At 33.3% G+C, this 19,723-nt stretch overlaps 1 protein-coding gene across 2 annotated transcripts in view; it reads left to right on the top strand.

Annotated features, from left to right (window-relative positions):
* Positions 1–19,723, top strand: part of LOC109596551 (hormonally up-regulated neu tumor-associated kinase homolog A) — a 347,951-nt gene that overhangs the window by 193,091 nt on the left and 135,137 nt on the right. Inside the window, exon 1 of one of the 2 annotated variants that reach the window (XM_020012118.2) lies at positions 2,972–3,186. The exons of the other annotated variant lie outside the window; for it this stretch is intronic. Coding sequence (XP_019867677.2) covers positions 3,064–3,186 — 123 coding nt within the window. The 5' untranslated portion in view covers positions 2,972–3,063. Of the gene's footprint in view, positions 1–2,971; positions 3,187–19,723 lie in introns of those variants that run through there. 2 annotated transcript variants of the gene reach the window in all.

Below are 19,723 nucleotides of genomic sequence, written 5' to 3'. Positions count from 1 at the left end.
GCCGACGCCCGTACACGAGCACATATATCGGGATTGTTTGCACGACGTGCCGCGACGCCGATTTAATTCGAACTTAATTTGCGGCGATGCACCCGAAAATTTTTGACTTGGGTAAAATCTACAGCGTGTCATTCGCATTCGGCGACGCGAAGATTAGTTCAAGCGGAGGAAAAGATTGACGAGCTCAGGCAAAAATAATGAATCCGCCGTGCCGCGTTTGTAAGCAGTCCGTAAAATTGAAAACGTTATCTTGGCAGCTTCGGATGTGTTCGCCACGTCTATATTGCCTCCTTGCGGTGTAACTGCGACGTTGAAACGCCGAAATAATAATTATTCTGCCAGATGAAACTTTCACGATGTCAAATTTTGTCTTATCATCCGGAATATTTACCACAAAGATCGGAATAATTTAACTTGTATTCTATTACCAACGTTAACGAAATATATATTTCCGTTTTGGTGGGTCTCCGTATTTTATTTTTAATAGTTATGCACTTGTAATTTGAACGTTCTTAATTATCGAGTGAATTTCTAAAGTTTCTATGCAATCAAATAAATAAATACGGAATAAAATGAGCAAAAAAAAAAACCGTGGAAGGGCCTTTAGTATTAATCAAGTGAGGAACTAAATCAGTGTTAATTACTTAAAAAAAATAACACAAGAATTTCCTGGGCTGTGTGCGAGCAAAGAGCAAGCAGCGGAGGCATTATTATTGGGCGCACCGAAGGCATATTGCGAGCAAACAATAAACATAATTAATGCCGCATGTTTGGAGACGCTTTTCGTAGGGATTACGCTTATAATTCCCTTGGTTTTACATTATTTGCAGTTGCACAGTCGGATGCACTTTTGAAATAGACAATGGGAAAGGGCCCGCGGGACGCTGATGCTCTCTACTAATTAGTCTTTGGCATGCTAATTACGTCGTCAAAAGAGTGCGACAAGGCAACGTCAGCGAACGGGAACCATAATTAAAAAACTACCAGTGTCTTTGACACGCCGTGTCGTCGCGATTTTTTTCACGACGAAAATATGTATGTATATCGGAAATAAAACTGCCTTTGAACCGGTCGGATTTTATGCATCTAATACTCCATTCATTCTACAAACAGTTTTAAAAGCGGATAATTAGGGAAAATTGTGGTGTGCCAGTCTAAAATTGTATTTCGCTTATGGCTGCTCACATAGAATTATAAGGGATTTTAGTTTATGAAATTTACCGAATCGAATTACCCACCAATTTAATGTCTTTTAAAAATGTTTTGTTCGTTGAAAACAGGAAAACACAAGAGAGTTATTCGCATCGTCCCTACAACATAATACAAATATATAGTTGTTAAGAAGTTTCACTTTGTACACCCCAATACGGAAGACCCCAATAAAAAAAGCAGTAGAGGGACATTTATCGGATAGATTGCGAATATGTTTGGCTCTGACAGAAAACGAGCCGGAATATAAGGTTTTCGAAATATTTTTCTTTAATCATTGATGTATCAGTGACGCTGCGGATTCTGGGGGCCGCCGGCCCTTTTCCCAAAGGATAATCTGTCAATGTCCGGCATCAACAAATACTAGACACAAGACATCCCGAAGTTGTGTTGTGTCTTTGGGGAATGTGTCTTTTAACTTTAGTTTACCTAAAATAAAATCTTATCGGATAGCAAAAATAACAGCTCCTCGACAAATCATCCTCCCGTTCATTTCAGTAATTCGATCTAGTGGAGGAAAAGCCGTTAGTTACCAATTTATTTGTCTCGTTTAATTTAATGACCTGAACTATTTTATATTCCTTTTTACTAAATTGTAATCAGTATAATAAATATTATATAAACGTTATTTATTAGAAAAAGATTAATTTTATTTCTTAGTGTTGGCACTATTAATTTTTTAATTATTATTTTAAGCAGGTATATAGTAACTATGACAGATTTTTTTGTTCTTGTGAGACATCTTCATACAACATTATGGTGACTAATCTGAGATGCGTATACAAGCCGTCCGTTAATGAATGGGCTATAATTAAATAGTTAATAAATTTATGACTCAAATGTTTTAGCAAGGAATAAACAAATAAAATTTGGTAATGTTTGGTATAGGTTTTCTCATGTGAGGTTAGATAACATCAATACACAAACACATAATTAACAAAATTATTAAAAATAATCTAAAATTTTTGATATTTTGTTTCCAAATTTAAATCGTTTACTCCTTGCTATAATATTAATGTTTTACCAACACAATATTAAATTTGAACCCCCCATTCTTGGTGTATTATAAAAATGTTGCTTGTCCTGTATTTTTAGTAGAAAAAAATTCCTTTAGAAGTGACATTTTTATTTGTAAATTTATAACTGTACAATGTTACAAAATTTCTATTCCAGCGTTGCCACAACATTGTACAAGGTAACTATTTATTAATTTTTTGAAAAATCTCAATGTCATATGTCACTGCTTGTCAAAAAATTAATAGTTTCCAAGTAAATTTATTGTTAAAAAGCTAAATTAATGGAAATATTGCAACAATGTACTATTTTAGTTCACTAAATTGAATATTTTGAATACAGATATTCCTATGAAAACTATTTATAAAATGTAATTTTTTTCTAAAAAGACGTAAAATAGTTATAACGGTTTTAAAGTACGCTCGTATAAAATACTCCTTTTAATCTACAAGAAAATTATTATTAAAATTTAACTTATGGAGTTAAAAAACCTCATTTCACCAAATTTGCTGAAAAAGACTGGTTTATATAGAAGTTAATTAATAAAATTAAAAATAAAATCAGGAAATTGAGTCATCAGGAACTTCTGAATAGGAATTTAGTTAAATGGCAATATTTTTGCTATATAAATATGTATTTAGACTAGTTAAAGGACACACCCTGTATTACTGTACATCTATATTATATAATATTTACTATACAAAAATATATAGACATATGTTGTCAATGTCAATTATTTACATTTCGATATTTTGTATAACGGTTTATAATTTCGTTATTCGATTTCAATAAAATGGGCAGGACATTTATTGACTATTTGTTCTTCCACGACTAATTACTATGTACGCCCAACAAAGGAGAAAAATGCTCATAATGGGGCACTACAAGTTCACAGGCGATGTCCTAGGCCAAGGAAACTTCGGCAAGGTGGAGGTTGCCCAACATACTGTCCTGAATATTAAGGTGTGTACTAAATTTTTAGAGACATGTTAGGACCAATAAACCAAAGAGTATCTGTTGTACTAGATAAATGTCGCTTAAGAACATCACTTAAATTACTTTTCATATTGAAATATATAAAAATATTGCTCTTAAAATATGCAATTAATTGTTTTTAATTATTTTAAATGGGCAGAGGTTTACATAAATTGCTTAAAAATTGACATTTGTCACAATGGTTTTTAATCAAAAGAATCAATAAAAACACAGAAATATAAGTATAGGATTTATAAAAAATGTATAATCAAAATTCCGCACTATTAAACTGTTTTGTCAAAAAAGGGAAATGAATGATATTGGCACTGAAATTAATCTATTTCTGCGTTCCAATTTGTGCCGAACAAATAAGAGGACGAGAAAATAAACAAATTAGGTCATTATTTATCCGAGACCGAGGCGAACGGCGAAGATTATTGGATGATAAAAACGGAACTTTAGTAGGTACACACAGTTCCTGAACAACGGACACGATTATCCTTCAGAATCGGGACCGGGAATGTCGGTGCAGCAAACTCGCCGACATTAAAAATGCCCCCATCAGGGTGCGGAAATTGGAGATTTGCGACACTGATTGATGCGGGGATCAAAGATAAATTAGATCGAATGGTCAGGATAATATCGGAGAGTTTTCCCGGAGAGATTGCATATATACGTTTGGCTAATGTATAGTCACTAACGTGTCCCGAATGACGTTCTGACTTTTCCCAGATTAAAAGTCATTCTTCTAAAAATGCCGGATCGATCGCTTAACCGATTGTGCCTGTTCGTGTCGGACGAGGATTGGGAAACTGGAATTTGTTATGGTCAATTTATCAATGTGCAATAATTTTTTCCTTTCGCTAATTTTGCATTTTAAAGCACGTCAAGATGTACGGCTTCTGTCCACGTTTATTAGGAGAAATTCATAATGTACAAAATAATGTTGGAATAGGCCGGTACAATGTGTACATAATATCTGTAGCAAGACCGGCGAAAGTAAATATTAACTTAATCCCATCGCGTTTTGGACGACCCGTATCGATTTCGGCAACGTATCTATCCATATTTCAAATCATATGTGTATTATACGCACTTCGGGCGAGTCTAATCGGGCTATATTCATGAGAGCAGCAGGAAAATGATTTATGGCGGTGTGTGGAACAGGAGCAGGAACGCGCGCAAACAGAAAACCTATCCATAAAAAATGTGGACTTACCGTATTCCTGCCTTAAATAGTTGACTTTATTGAAATATTCAGTTCGTATTTATCGGCGTACCGCATCGCGTCGAACTCGGAATTTAAACGAAACTGTCAACGGATGTGTAAATTGTGTTGTGAACGGGACTTTTTTTACAACCATTTATATAAAGATGCTACATCCGAAAGAATAAATGACAAATATATGTTGGCATGTGGGTCTATTTGTTTTAATAAATTAGTTTCCAATCCACAAACAATGCCATTACACACACTATTGTCTGAAATTTTCATTAGACGTATTTGTAAAAGAGCCAATTTGGTTTTGAAATTAATACAAAGCCTTCTGCATCACAAAGCAATATTTAGAAACATTACATAAACTGATGTAAAACATGAATTAGTCAATCAGTATTAAATATCCTATTTAGGACGATTATAACTGGCAAAATCCGCGTTTATTATTCATTAGACCAACAATCACATTCGAACAAATTAACTTAAATTTCGTTAATTAATTCACAAACAGTAAATACTAATCGCATTCATTATCAACATCAGTCATTTAACGCCCTTACGTAGTTCACTAAGCAATGTACACCCCATCGGAAGGGGTGGAATCCAATTAATAATTTAAATGAAATCGCTGCTATAACTTAATTAAACCGCAGCAAGAACATCAAATCCAATCAGTTGGATATTTCGGTTAACATTGTCAAGTAAATTCCTCTTACTCCGTTCTACACTTCAATTCGCCTTATTAAGGACTTATTGGGACCAATTTACAAAGAATATTAACTCTGATATCTACACGTGCGTGTCTATGGCTGTTATTTACAACATCAGCGGGGAAACTTTTTGCTTTACAAACGCCACAACTTCGTCTCGTCTTCCAGTTTCATGGAAACAACTAGTTTTCGGGAGACATTAAAATTCGCCATGTCAGATGACGTTTTCTATAACCCGAACTATCCCATGATAGGGCGTGATTAATTGCATGACGAGGGTGAATATGTTGTGCGGTGTTAATGTGGTAAAATTACCCGTAGAATTATGCATTTGACTGTTTTTGTGCACAGGCAAAGGCTGCATATCAATCACTCAGTAATATCCCGCGTGCCATGAATACATTTGGGAAAATATACAAGTATACTTTTCGAAACTGTGGATTGTTTTTCGAGCTACAACTTAGGAATTTCTCAGACAGAAATGCTTTATTTTTGTGCATCGTGTTTATTTGGTATGATCATTTCGCTCATATTCTCGCCGAAGTTCATGTCTAGCCAAAGTTACTTTATTTCAAGAAAATAGATGCTATCTGTTATTGTTTGCCATTATTTATTAGTGTCAATTAGGATTCGCTAACGTGTTCCAAAATAGCCATGGCGTATTAAGCGGGACGTATTTCTTCACATGTACGTAACAAATTTTCTGGCTGGGCAAAAGGCGGCAAACGGAGTTGAAGGGGCAAGGAAATAAAAGAAAACACGAGGAAATTAACAAGTCATTAGAAACTAAGTTGAACTAATCCTTATCGGGGACTATCTCTAACGGATCATTGACCACCTGCATGTCCGCAGCCCCGAGGGTTGGTTGGCGAACGTTGGAAGTTCGATCTAGATAGTCCCCCGGTAAAATATCCAGCCGATTGGAATCTTTGTTAGTTCTGCTTAATTAAATCGTAAATGATTTCGGCGCGAAAGAAATATGGAGGTGCGTACGTGTGTGCGATTCGCCGCTGCGAAACTTCGCCTCTATTTTGGTTAAACGGCTTCGGATTTATGTCCGTTTGACATGCGAGGAAAAACTGACATTATCTGTGGAAAAATTTAAATTTCCTGCAAGAACACTCTCCAATTTTACACGCTTTAGGCACACAAAGGAGGGTAAACACTAAATTGTTGAAACTGTTGAATGGTTTCAATAAAATGTTTCAGTTCCATTTATTGGTGTTGTGTCCGTTAAATTATTAAACAAGAAATTAGTGATTCTCCCCGGTGAAAATTGAATATCTTTGGCAATCCGTATTTGACATGTACGGAACAATAAATAGATTGATGAATGGTAAACTGTTAAGATGCACTATTAAAACCAACCACTTTTTAATGAGATTTTAGTGTCTACATTCACACTATGAAGTAAAAGAGATGATTTTTCTTTTTCTAAATGTAATTCCAGTAAAAGATTGCATTTTTCTGGAATGAAAATTTCAACGTAATTAATATAAAGCAATTTGGAAATACGAATAATTAAAACGCAATTTGTGTTGTGTATTCAATGGTAATAATCTAAGAGGTTTCACAAACATTTATTTAACATTTTAAAACGTGCAAACTGAAATGTTTTTTAATTATCTAATTAATCTCCCTCGCTAATTTGCACGTAATTATTTTGCCAGAACTCATTTTTATTCGGGTATTAAAACTTGATAATTATGATGATGATATTATTAATCTACACATGTAAGTTACTTCCATATTTTTATCGTGTTTGTTTTCCGTCATACTTTCGTCCGACTTATTTATCGTGTCGTAAAAAAAGAGAATTCGATTCAGCCGTTTTTATTGGCGAGCCTACGATATTATTTCATTTATATTTAATGGGACGGTAAAAATTTTAGTGTGCCGCGCCGTCAAATTGTCCTCTTATATTTTATTTAATACGATGACATATCCAAAAATTTGGAATAAGGGTTTCGAATGCACTGTTAATACAATCACGATATTTTATTAATACGTCTCTAACTGACCGAATAATAGAACAATAGTACTCAATAGTCGACACATTTTGGTGTTCGTTCTTGTTATTTTCCTTTGCCCCAAAACATTTCCAGACGTGCAACAAATATAACGTGAGCACTTCACTTACTTTCCTCAACGCCTTGCACTTATTCCCCCTCGATATTGTTTCTATTGTATAGGCACCATTTACATACTTTTTTCCAGGTGAGTATTGCCGAATATCGAAGCTATCAAATAATCTAAGTTGACATTAAAAATTGTTTTTCCGTCTGCTTCAGAGATTTGTCGTGTGTTGTCTTGAATTAAATTTTAACACACCGATAAGGGAGAACATAAATCCCGTTGTTTTCGTGGCTTGAAATCCAGGAATTTATTCAGTAGATCCCCGTAAAACCCCCGAAACTGATTGTGTTACTTCATATCGAAACTTAGTGGGTCATAATATTGTCAGAAGATGGTCCCCGGTGGCCCGTATATTATCGGCTGGTTCTCCCCGAACACAGTTTTGGACTGCACTATCTACTTAATGGTGGAATTCGCCGGGAACGTCCGTATACACCGGACAGATAAGACTTACAAAAATACACACGTATACAACCGAGGTAAAGTTAACTATCAATTGAAAAAAGCTCCTCTCTACACGGCGCAAGATAAAGGAGTAATATATATCGCACCTTAAACAACACCACCGCGAAATTAACGTTTGATAACGAGTTTATGTACTCCCGCTGCAAAAAGACGAACTTTTCCGTTTTCTGGATTCAATTTATGTTCTTCTTCGGCTTATTTTCTAAATTACCGACTCTCTTCAACTTTTAGTTCACTCTTTCTTCATCAATTTCGTCAGGTAGTTTCATTTTTTGAAATTTTTTATTTAAGAGTACAATTGTTTGGCCCAATTTACTATAAAAATAATGGAATAATTTTAAGGAAATGATTATTTTTGTTAATCTTATTGAAAATTTGAATGCTGTATATTAGTACATGAAATTAAAAACGATATTTATACTTACCTTTTATCAGCTATGTATAATCGACTTAAAATAAAAAGGATTGTATTATAAAATAAAACAAGGAGTCAAAAATAAAGCAACAAAATAAAATATCTAGGTTTTTAAAATTTTTTATTAGTGTTTATATTCTTTCATGGAAGAAACAAAATCTCAAATAATCTTAAGAGTTTAGTTTAGATCGGGTCTTTGGGCTGGTCACATCATAAGGTTTACATTATTGGAAGCAAAAAAGTCTATAACATCCTATTTGCATATGTTTTTATTAAAAATATGTGTGCTGGTTTACTTTTGACTGGTGCTGTATATTCAATAAGAAAAAATATAAAAATAAAATAAAATAAAATTTATTCTATACTTTGGGCCACCACCGTATTTAATTTATATTATTTATGACCAATTTTATGATTACAAAATAAAAATAAGATATATTTGTACCTTTGTAAGCAGCTGGAATTATCAGGAGGACATTAAATATATAATTGTATGTCAATATGTAATCATAACGGTACACATACATGATAAAAATATATTTGAAAATTGTCGCAGTTTAAATAAGAGTTAAGCGGCTCGTCGAAAAATAAATTACATGGTAATACCAATTCACAAACACAATCAACGGCCGATATATCCATGTAAACAGTTAAAGTTTATGTGAAGGGAGAGTTTAATGTTTTTATTGTCGGTCATTTTAAACCAGTGAATTATATTCCAATTATACGTTTATATTTGTTTATTTTTAAATCGGTTGATTGATCCCTTGCCATACATAATATTTCCAGCGGTCAGTTGTTTTTTCAGAGGGCTCAGATGTGACCGCAAAATTTATTCAAATGTATTTTATTCAGCGCCCGTTTCGGACACACCCCAAAAAGAAAAACACAAGACAATACAGTTTTTCCCGTAATTCGAAACATTTAACAAAAACCGTTTAATCTCGCTCCATAGAATGAAAAAGACGCGTTTAATTGAAATAATGGGTCGCGGACTCGAGCATTGCACCCATTCCCGGGACCCAGTCTCTCTCACTCTCGCATTGAAGTTATTTACCGTGTGCAGAACCAATTACCGAAGAATTACGACTTATTTGGCAACCCTGTGGCACATGCGGAAACGGGCGCCGGTACATTATACACCACTTAAATTAACACCAGTTGCAGTGCTACAACATCTAACTGTTCCTGTGGTATCGATCTTGAACCTGCAAGTGTGTGTGTGTGTCAGTGCGAAGCGCGAAATGTTCGCTTTGGGCCAAATAAAAAAAAAATAATGAAAAAATTCTATGCACTTTTTTAAACGAGACAAATACAAATTTTAATAATGTACTATTTTTTTTGAAAAAATGGCGAATGCGCAGCTATTTAAAGCTACAATCAAGAGTTTTTTGGAGTGGTACAATTTCAAGTTTTATAAAAATAATTATTATATTCATTTTTTATACATTTCAATTGTTCAAAGGATCATAAGAAAATTCCAACAATTAAAATACTGCATTGTAATAAAATTAATCAAATTTTAATGTTTTAGTTATTTTTAAAAATAAATTTAAAATATTTGTATAATTTTATTATTGATAAATGTCATTTCAGTATTTAATTAAGTTTGAAAATGTTTATTTTATAAACGAATGTGCCTATTTTAATAATAAAACAATAATTATTTGCTTTTATGTTTTATGTTGACAACATCAAAAGATCAAAGCTTACATACGTTTCTGGTCAAATTTGTTTGTTGACAGATTCTTTGAAACCGAACATGAAACAAATTCAGGCAACATGATGAATTCGTTTATTAATAAATAGACACACTTGACATATACAATACAAACAATAATTTGTGGGATTGAATGTTGTAATCAAAGAGGTAGTTACAGTCACTTATTTTCTTTTAAAAAGCACAAATGAACAAAAATAATGGTTATTGAAAATTTTCCGATTTCTCCATTTGTTCATGTTCCCGGCAGTAGGATAATTGGCAGCCACTCAGCCATTAATAATTGCTGAGTGAATATATAAGACAATCCTGCCATTATTAATTCAGTTATTAAATAGGTATGCCCCTTTGGAACAGTATCTAACTAATATTGTCGGTGGCACATTGTATTGTTTTGAACAATGGCGGTCTCATCTGAATTATTATTCAAGCTGCTCATTATGTATCAAACTCACGTTGCTAAACTACAAGATTCGACTCTAAGTGGTCCCGTTAGAAGCGAACTCCTTGTGTTCGATTCCTATTGGAAATAATGCATTTGCGACGCTGTCGCTTCGTGCCAGTTTAGTGGAGACACAAATCTCCCGTTTCCTTTTGTTTCCTATTTGTGTTTTGCTTATTTTATTTTCCATAATGTGGACAATTCGTGACATATCGTTGACACGGCGTAGAAATTGTTTAATTCAACCATTATATTTATTGTTCCGGATCATTTACGTAAGATATTTGACTCGTGTGGCGGCACATCATCACAACGGTATGGACCCACATAAATTCGTCACGTGACTATTCAACAAATGTGGAAGTGAACCAAATTAATGGTGATTTTAATTAAAATTACGAATAATTTATTTATAAATGAGAGCGCGCCCGGCAAAATTATCATACATGCATCATTAAAATGCAACTGTTGACGAGCATAATGTAATAAACGCCTCGCATTTCATTTTTCAATATATTTGCATTTAAATTAGCCGCTGTTTGCTGATTGATTCAACTTGACTTTCAGATCCATTAATTTAAATAATAACTTATATCGATAGCCCACATGCATAATTAATTTCCATTTATTTGTTTCAGGTATGTAAACGCTTTTTATTGTAAGCATCTCTATCAATCAATGTTTAAGGTAAAGATTTTTTAATTATACACTAATAGTAGTTTTTTTATATTGTGTAGTACTGTAACTATTTTAAAATTTAAGAAAAGAGTCGGCCTTTCAGCGAAGTTGTTTTGATATTTAAAATGACCAATGGCACACAGTCTAGACGGAAAGAGTGTATCGAAATTAAAAAGTGCCTCATAATTTATCTTTGCACAAATAACACATGAAAAGGCCTCTTAATAACTGGTTATTTATTGGCAATAATTTTCTCGACTTTATTGTACCGGAAGATATTTGTCTATTTTATTGTTGTGTAACAATCAGAAAAGGCATTACCCGGGACATTTCCAAAGTGAATGGCATACTTAAAATTTCCGTCAAGCATTTGCATAAATATCAAATACAAATTGACTCTTTGGATATGGTGGAAGTGCACTCAATTTACATAATGTAAGTAGGTACATATGAAAATTACAATTTCGAATTAAGTTTCTTTGTTTAACTTTAGTTGTTTCATGTGGAGCTCTGTTTTATGTAGTATAAATGTTTATGGATATCATAAAATTGATGCTTTATCTTATGATATATTTCTATTTTGTAGATAATAAAGTTTTATTCGGAGAACTGAATGCTCCTTTCTACGTACATGTACTTCAGTAAATTACGGAGCATGTAACTTGCTCGAACAACATAAACATGTATTTTTCTAAGTATTCAAAGAAATGCATTCTTCTTAGAGCAAAATAAGCATTATTCACTTCTTGATTTTGTGTGAAAAATATATATGTTATAAATTTTATTGAACTTAAAATATATTTTATAATTTCATCCAATCCAAATATTTCAATATTACTGCTTCTTTGTATTATTGTGTAAGCTCTTGATAAAAATTAATTATTAATTTTATTAACTTTTATAGGTTTTGTAAACTTATTTTATGTTATTGTTAAAAAATAATAGAAATATCTTCACAGAAATACTTATATTGCAATAAATATTTATAACAAGTTTTAATATACAACGTCTCTGACATCAGTTATACAAAATTGCGACTTTCTTTTTTTTAATACTAAACAGTATATACCTACGAACCTGATTTTTGTTCTATTAAATAATAAAACACATTGACTATAATATTGACACCTATTTGGCATAGACGAGAAAAAATTGGAAAGTATATCCTCATCTATATTGTTACAAACATTTTTGATTTGTTCAAACAATGTGGCTTTATTTGTGATGCAATTTGCTCTAATCTCCTTATCCACAATCTCTCACAAGTTTTTTGTTAGATTAAGATCGGAAGATTGAGCTGGCCCCTTTAATACATTGATTTTTTGTTGAACAAACTATTCTTTAACAAGTTTGGCAGTAAGTTTGGGGTCATTGTCATGCTTGAATATAATTTTAATGGCATTTCCCATTCATAATATGGTGCATGACATCTTTTAATATGTTACACGAAACGATCCATTTTGCCTTCTATTTTGCTGTTTTTAGGTGACTGTCCACATCATATTTTTTTCTATTATGTTGCTGTCCATTTCCGATGCCTATGGGCGAAAATAAGTCTTGGTTCTCGATTCTTTTTTGAAAGAAGCTGGACTTGTTCCACGAACTCGAAAGTTGAAACTTTTTAATTGTTTTTGATACCACTTGTTTTGATACAAGAATCTGTTGGGTTATAACTTTTTGCGATCTTCCTGAGTTATAGACCATAATAATTTTATTTTTTAAATCCGTCGACAAATGTTGACCATTAGGCATCGTTCTTAATGTAAACACAATATTCATGTACGTAAAATTGTTGCGTACATTTTTTGCTTTTTAGAAATATTTGAATAAAAAGAGTTTTTTCTACTGAACGTGAAAAATGAATGGGACATGAATGAGCTAAAAGAAATAAAGGGTAGAAATAAATGTAGAAATAAATATTTTTTAATTTAGTTTTTAAAAATTTTATTTAATATTTTAGATTAATTGTGTCCGATACAGTATAAAGAAAGTTAAATAAATTTAAAATACTGTTTTAGAGCGGCAAATATTCAAGTAATATTACTGATCAAAATAAAACATTGGAAATATGTTAACTATATTTAAATTAGGAAATCCAAAAAAAAAAAAATTAAATAAAACGGCAAATTGTGTTCTGATTATTATTAATTTTTTACATAAAATTTACATGTGTTTACATATATTTGTTAATATTTTGTAATTGAAACAAGAATCGCAGGAATTGAATTATAAAAAATTGAATTTAGTGAAAATAATTTAAAATTTTTCAATAAACCAATCACAGGTGCGACAAATATTTATCAAACATTTTCGTAAAATATGCAGATAAGTAAAACAGTGAGGCACTTCCGAATACCATTACGTATAACGAGAACAATTTGACGTTGTTAATACGCCGACATTTTTCAATGGTCCCCGGGTGTTTGCCTGTATTCATGAAAAGCGGGGCCCATCTGAATTTCATAAACCCGATCTCCTGCTCCTCACGAAGACGACAACGGAGATTCACTCGTTGTCGTCGCTCAGAATTAACTGTCAAATTAATCATCATCCGTCAGAACGGCGCGTCAATCCAAATAAACTATTAGCATAATCCGAGCGCGAAAGATATGCATGAGCTTTATCTATGCGCTATCATTGTCCAAATAAAAAATTGCATCAGAAAAAAGATCCAGATAATGTGGATATGGAGCAGTAACATTTTAATGAGATTGAAAACTTTATTGTGTCCCACCGATTTATTCGAGGGGGAGACCTACGACGATAATGATCGACAACAATTTCTGCACTAATCAATTGTAAATTTCATAGCATCAATTCCCATTACAAATTAACCGATGTCCTCATCTGGTTTATGTTGCGAGCCCTCTAAGTTTTATTGTTTGCCAGAGGGTTCGCTAACGTCCACAGACCGTTGATAACACAACTCCTAGTGGAGATTTTAATAGCCGATAAAATTATTTGATGTGCGCCCGTTCATTGCGATCTCCCGAGCCCGGTTTTAACCCGGCCACGGTCGTTTTATATATTTTATCATTGCTTCCTGCCCGAATTTACGGTTTGATTCATTTAATGGTGATTACGCCCGTTACTGTGTGCGCCCGCGCCCGCCCGCGTCTTGCGACCGATTGCCGGGTGTGTTTTTTAAGTGACCGTAAAACTCCGCGAATTATGATTTCCCTTCGGCCAATCCGTTTTATAGATGGATTGTTTCTGTTCGACGGTCGTCATTTTTTTTTTTTTTTCATTTCAAGATTTCGTAACAGGCGACAACAACTAAAATTCGACCATTCGTATGTTCTGTGAAATAAAATTTCCGCATTTAATTAAAACACAACAAAAATGAACACGATAAAATCGCAGTTTACTTTAAAATCCAAAAACCGATTTTAATTTTAGTATTTTCAAGTTTAAAGAACGATTCGGTTCAAAGCAAAGTTTATTTAAATCAGATTTCAGGCTAACATGGCCTTTTTTTGTAATTATATCCGGTTTTAATCTTTTTCGGACTTGAATGCGCGGAAAATATAATTGCTTCTAACTTCACACTAGGAAATTCCTTTTTGCTGGGTTTTCAGCATTTAACTTCTATTCTAATGATTTTATAAAATTTTTGTTTATACAAACAGCAGATACGACTTTTAAGTTCCAAAGAAACACAGTCAGTAATTAGAATCTCGCCTTTATGCATTTAAAATCGTATAATTACATTACAGCATACCATGAAACCGTTTGAGAAAAAGGGCAAAGAGAATTTTGTGAACATCAAATGCTTTGCAAACGCAAAGGACAGTTTTTTCCACATCAAACACAGCAATATTATACGTATACTTCGTGAAGATATGAAATATACTTATAGATATATCTATCTACATACATCCGTATTCATTTATAATGTAAAATCAAATAGGGCAAGATAATATTAAATGCAATAAGAGGAACAAGTTATGTTTTCGGATATAACTCGTAACGGATTAACTTTAGGGCATCTGTTTTTATTCGTTTTCAAATTGCTTTTATATTTATCAATTTTTAAGATATAAAACTGGATTATTCCATGTTTATTTAAAAAGAAGCTATTTTAATCCGATAATGTATGGAATTCATTGTCTCCCAAATCATAATTACCAATCAAATGTATGTCTCCGTCTAGCCATCCTTCCGAGCTTTGATTGTGCGTTTTTTTGCTCTTATTTAGAAAACATTTTTAAAATGCAGGAAAGGAATCGTAGCGCTACTGCATTTGATGGACTATACGTCCTTATTATTCTCATTATCCTTCTTTTCCGTGCAACACTCCAATGAGCACGACGTTGCATTTAAACTTTTTTGGCTCTACGAGATCATACCGATGGATGAATAGCTTAAAAATGCACTCAAACCATGCCGAGTTCGAGCAACTCAGTCTTAATAACTATAATGAGTCTCTACAGAGTGTCTGGGAGTTCTCAAATAGCTTCGCTAGAACATATCTGCAAACATTCCGCTTGTTTCCAAGGTGGGTCTTTAAAAAACGGTGAACTATGAATATTCATTGCGAAGGTGGAGAGAAATTTCCACGCCAATTGTTTCGCTACTTAAATTACGACCTAAAACCTTGCACGGTTGGTCTAAAAATTATTACATATTATTTTAGGCTAACGTTTTAATTAAATCCATGAGTGAGGTTGTTAACATAATTACCACAAACATATATTTTATTCGTTGAAAATTTAATTTTCTGAGCTATTCTCTATATTTGAATCAGCTATTGATTATCAGACTGATTACTTCAGTCATAACTCTACCGCTGATAATTGGTAAAATTCAAGTGATTAATCAGAACGTTCACACTGATTAATCAATATAATTTCATTTTTTAATCAGTGTAATTTCACTGATGAATCAATTAAATTCTACTGATTAATCAGTATAATTCCATTTCGTATCAGTACACTCTTCTGAACTACAGAATGAAGTAGTATTTTGCTAATCAATTAGAATTAGTAGTAGTATGTTTTGCTGTGTCATATGAAGAATAACTTTTTTTTTCATATATAGGTATATTAAATTTTTTTTTAATTAAAAACGATTTTTTATGTGGTTAGAGAATATGGTTGAATGGCGCCAACTGGTGAGCCGAGGAACGTTGCCCACCATTAGGGAAAAATATATTGAGTCGCAACGCAGATGGCCGTGATATAATTGCACAAAATTAACGGACGACGCTGATTATCTCGGCCGCTGCATTTTGTCCGGACCAGGTCAGAACGATAATTCAATCCTTTCCAAACACCATGCCGTAATGAAATTCCTGCCGGATTCGAAAATCCAACCGGAATTGAATATACATTTCGGGAATCTCAGGTGGCCTATGTTTTAACGTTATTATGGAACTTTAATGCCTCGGTCCGCGTTAAGTTTAATTTCCCAACGTAAATTCTAGTTTCACGCGCTTTAATTTTAATGCCGAACCGTCGCAATAAACCCGACACAACATGTGTTAGTCAAAACAGTTAAAGCGGAAATGGGCGCCGAACAGTTTTTAGGTTTTAATGTCATTATTTCGATCAATTTTCGAAATGGCAGTTATAGTAGTTGCAGGCAAGTTTCATTACTGTTTTATTCACGGCCAGACTCTCCGAATTCATTTACTGCCCTCTTAAAGTTGGTTTTATGAACTTTTCTACATAAATTTATATGGCACTTAAAACTTGGACATTAAAGTGCCGTGATGTAAATTATATAGTGCTGAGAGTATTGTTATTGGAAATTGATGTTTATTGATCCTTTAAATACACCCTATCATCCACCGTCGAATCACATCAACAGTCTTAATGAATATCCTCAACGATGATGTTTAAATTTTTACGATGATTGTAACACACCACATTTTTAACTTCATTTAGACGTTTAGTAGTGTAAAAATTAATCACACAAGCAAAACTAAAAATAGGAATTAGTAACTCGCGTGTAATGATCGGATCAGCGTATTTAACGAGAGGCCGAGAAAGAGGGCGACATTAAATGGGGACCCCGTGACAAATACCTTACGTGTTTGCGCAATTTGTTTGGATCTTGTCATCGAAATCATCGGTCAATTTGACCGTTCCAGTCCGACGTCCGTTTTCCCTCGCCGTCCGTCGATCTATCCTTAAATCGTAAATGATTAATCCTGAATGCCCCCCGGCATGAAATAATAAGTCGCGGTCACGCGAACCAACGGAAATTCATCGATTGCGATTCTGGGCAGCGCATTAACGATGGATAAAGGGAATTGTTTGCTTTAGTAATTTGTGTCTGTTTGGAATTTGCGCCTCGTTGCGCGATTGAGACTAGGAAGTGGCCGATTGGAAAAACGCATTACCTAAAATGTCCGGTTGTTATATATTTATGGCGCAAATTGTATTGGACAACGTTAACGTTTATTAAATTGTCAAATATACTATTCAATGTATTTACGTAATAAATAAAGCATGTCAGTGTTATTTACTCTGTTTAGGGCAGTGGCGTTGTACGGGGTATCCTTGAAATGTCTGTACTAAGTACAGAAAAAATATATAATAATAATAATAATAATAATAATAAAACGTATTTGATGTATCTATACTTTATTTGTCTTAGTCGTTTAAATGGTTGAATCCTTTGTATATATTTTTAATATTTAATTACTTTTTTTTTAATTTTGTGCAAATATGTCAATTAATGAAAATTTAAGCTACTAAGAAATTGTGAAGGTAGTCGAATATTCTTTAAAATACTTTTATGTGTAACTTATTTACTCAAAATCGTTTTGCTTGTTTAAAAATGTGGATGATCTAATAAAAAAAATCTGAATCAGTGGATGTATTTTAATTAATATTCTAATATTCATTATGGATAAATATATTATTATAAGTTTAAGGCCTCCTACCATCCAAAGGAAACAATTTTATACTAGTAAATAACTTTTCTATTATAATTTAAAAAATATATATACTAAATCATTTACAAAATTGACAAATTTCATATCTTTTAAGAATGCCGCATTTAGTAAAAGAATATTATATATTATTTAGTTTTTGGTAGAATTAATGCTTGTTAAAAAGTAGGTATAACTGAGCAGTGTTATAAAGAACCTGATTATTCAGTTCAGATTATATAAACTTTTTACTATACATTTTTTCTACTAAACCGTTGTCGAATGATATAGAAAGAAATTTATTACCATGGAGCAATACCTAGATGTAATTGATTTATTTCAATTTTTTATTTAAAAAAATTAAACAAAAGTCTTAAAGCATAAATTGTCAAAAGATAATAATGGATCGGACCCCCTCTTATCTATTCATTTATTGTCGATTTTTTGCGTTGTAATGATCTTTCTACATTTTATATTTTGAAGTGGATAATTTGATTATTTAAAAAATCTTATCTATTTAGTCAGTCTCCCTTCCCACTTCGTACAGCTTTTACCCTGTTGATATCTAGCTTGCCATTATTCTTTACTGGTGGTTATAAGGGTAAATTTGTCTTTGAAGATGGTTCCATACGTGTACCAGTTCACTTTTTGAATTTTTGCATTGTCGTCTACAGAAACGAAATCTGCTCCAATTTCTTGTACAAATTATAATTGATTGAATAACCAATTCGTGATATTGTTGAGCATTGCTAGTTTCTTCATCTTCTAGCTCGAAGAACAGCTTTATGGATGAAGAGATATTTGGGTTTATTGTTGCCATGTAGCAAAATTGCAATTATAGTAGCGAAATCTTCAGAAGTAAGTCTTTTATGAGGCATTTTAAGGTGAAAACAATAGATCAATTTAAGAATGAACCGAATAGAATGTGTTCACAAAATGAGGTTATAGGAACTAAAAATGTTTCAAGAAATGTTGTTTATTATTATTAAATATATAAAAAGTAAAATAAATTTAATATCCTGACTAAAAATATTCGTTTAATATTACTTGTTAAATATAACAATAATCCATTTAATCTAAATCTAAGAAATTCAAAATGGGACTGCGTGATTCCAATCATTTTACCTTACCTTGCAAAAACAGTGACCTAGCGCATATTCATTATTTGTGTGTCAGTATAATTCAGCAGGAGTCAAAAAAAATGTTGATCTGATTATTTAGAAAGCCCGAGATTACAAGGGACCGTAACGGGCGAAACAACCATCTTATTTAGTTGCGGTGCAAAGTGAGTCGAAAACGTAATTACCAATAAATTAGCTTCCCTCGGTGTAGTTGGAAAAAGCCGGGCGGTTGGAAATTTATCTGGAAATTAAAAGCGGCCGCGGCGAAAAGAGGTGAAGTCTCGACCTCTGTGTGTGTCTGTGTGCGTGCGGAGACGACGACACCGACACCGTTTTCGGCAATAATAAACCGATCGTGGGGGCCGGTCGCGTAATCCGCGGGCATTAGTACCCCGCGGTTTATGACCTGCCACCAGCCACCGAGTCGGGCTTTTCCTCCGGGGGCCCCCCCAATTTGCAATTATGCTTTTTGCCGCCGGCAATTCGCCGAGCGTCATATTTCAGGAGCGGGTGCATCTTTGCGTTTTATGAGGCGTGCTCAATCGCCATTGTTCGAGTAATTAAGTTTGAGGTTACGTACTGCAACGCCGCCGATAGTGTTGAATTGGGAGTTTTTACGAGCACTCCGGTTCGGTCGATGGCGGTGTCGTTATTTCTTTTGTCGCATATCGTCGCCAATGTTCATGCACACATGAATCATATCTTTGATTTTTTTAATTGACTTGTACACCACTGAAAG

The sequence above is a fragment of the Aethina tumida genome, chromosome 1 (genome assembly GCF_024364675.1).
Source record: "Aethina tumida isolate Nest 87 chromosome 1, icAetTumi1.1, whole genome shotgun sequence".
Lineage (NCBI taxonomy): Eukaryota > Metazoa > Arthropoda > Insecta > Coleoptera > Nitidulidae > Aethina > Aethina tumida.
The sequence above is the reverse complement of the archived record's forward strand: the minus strand, read 5'-3'. Positions and strand labels throughout refer to the sequence as shown.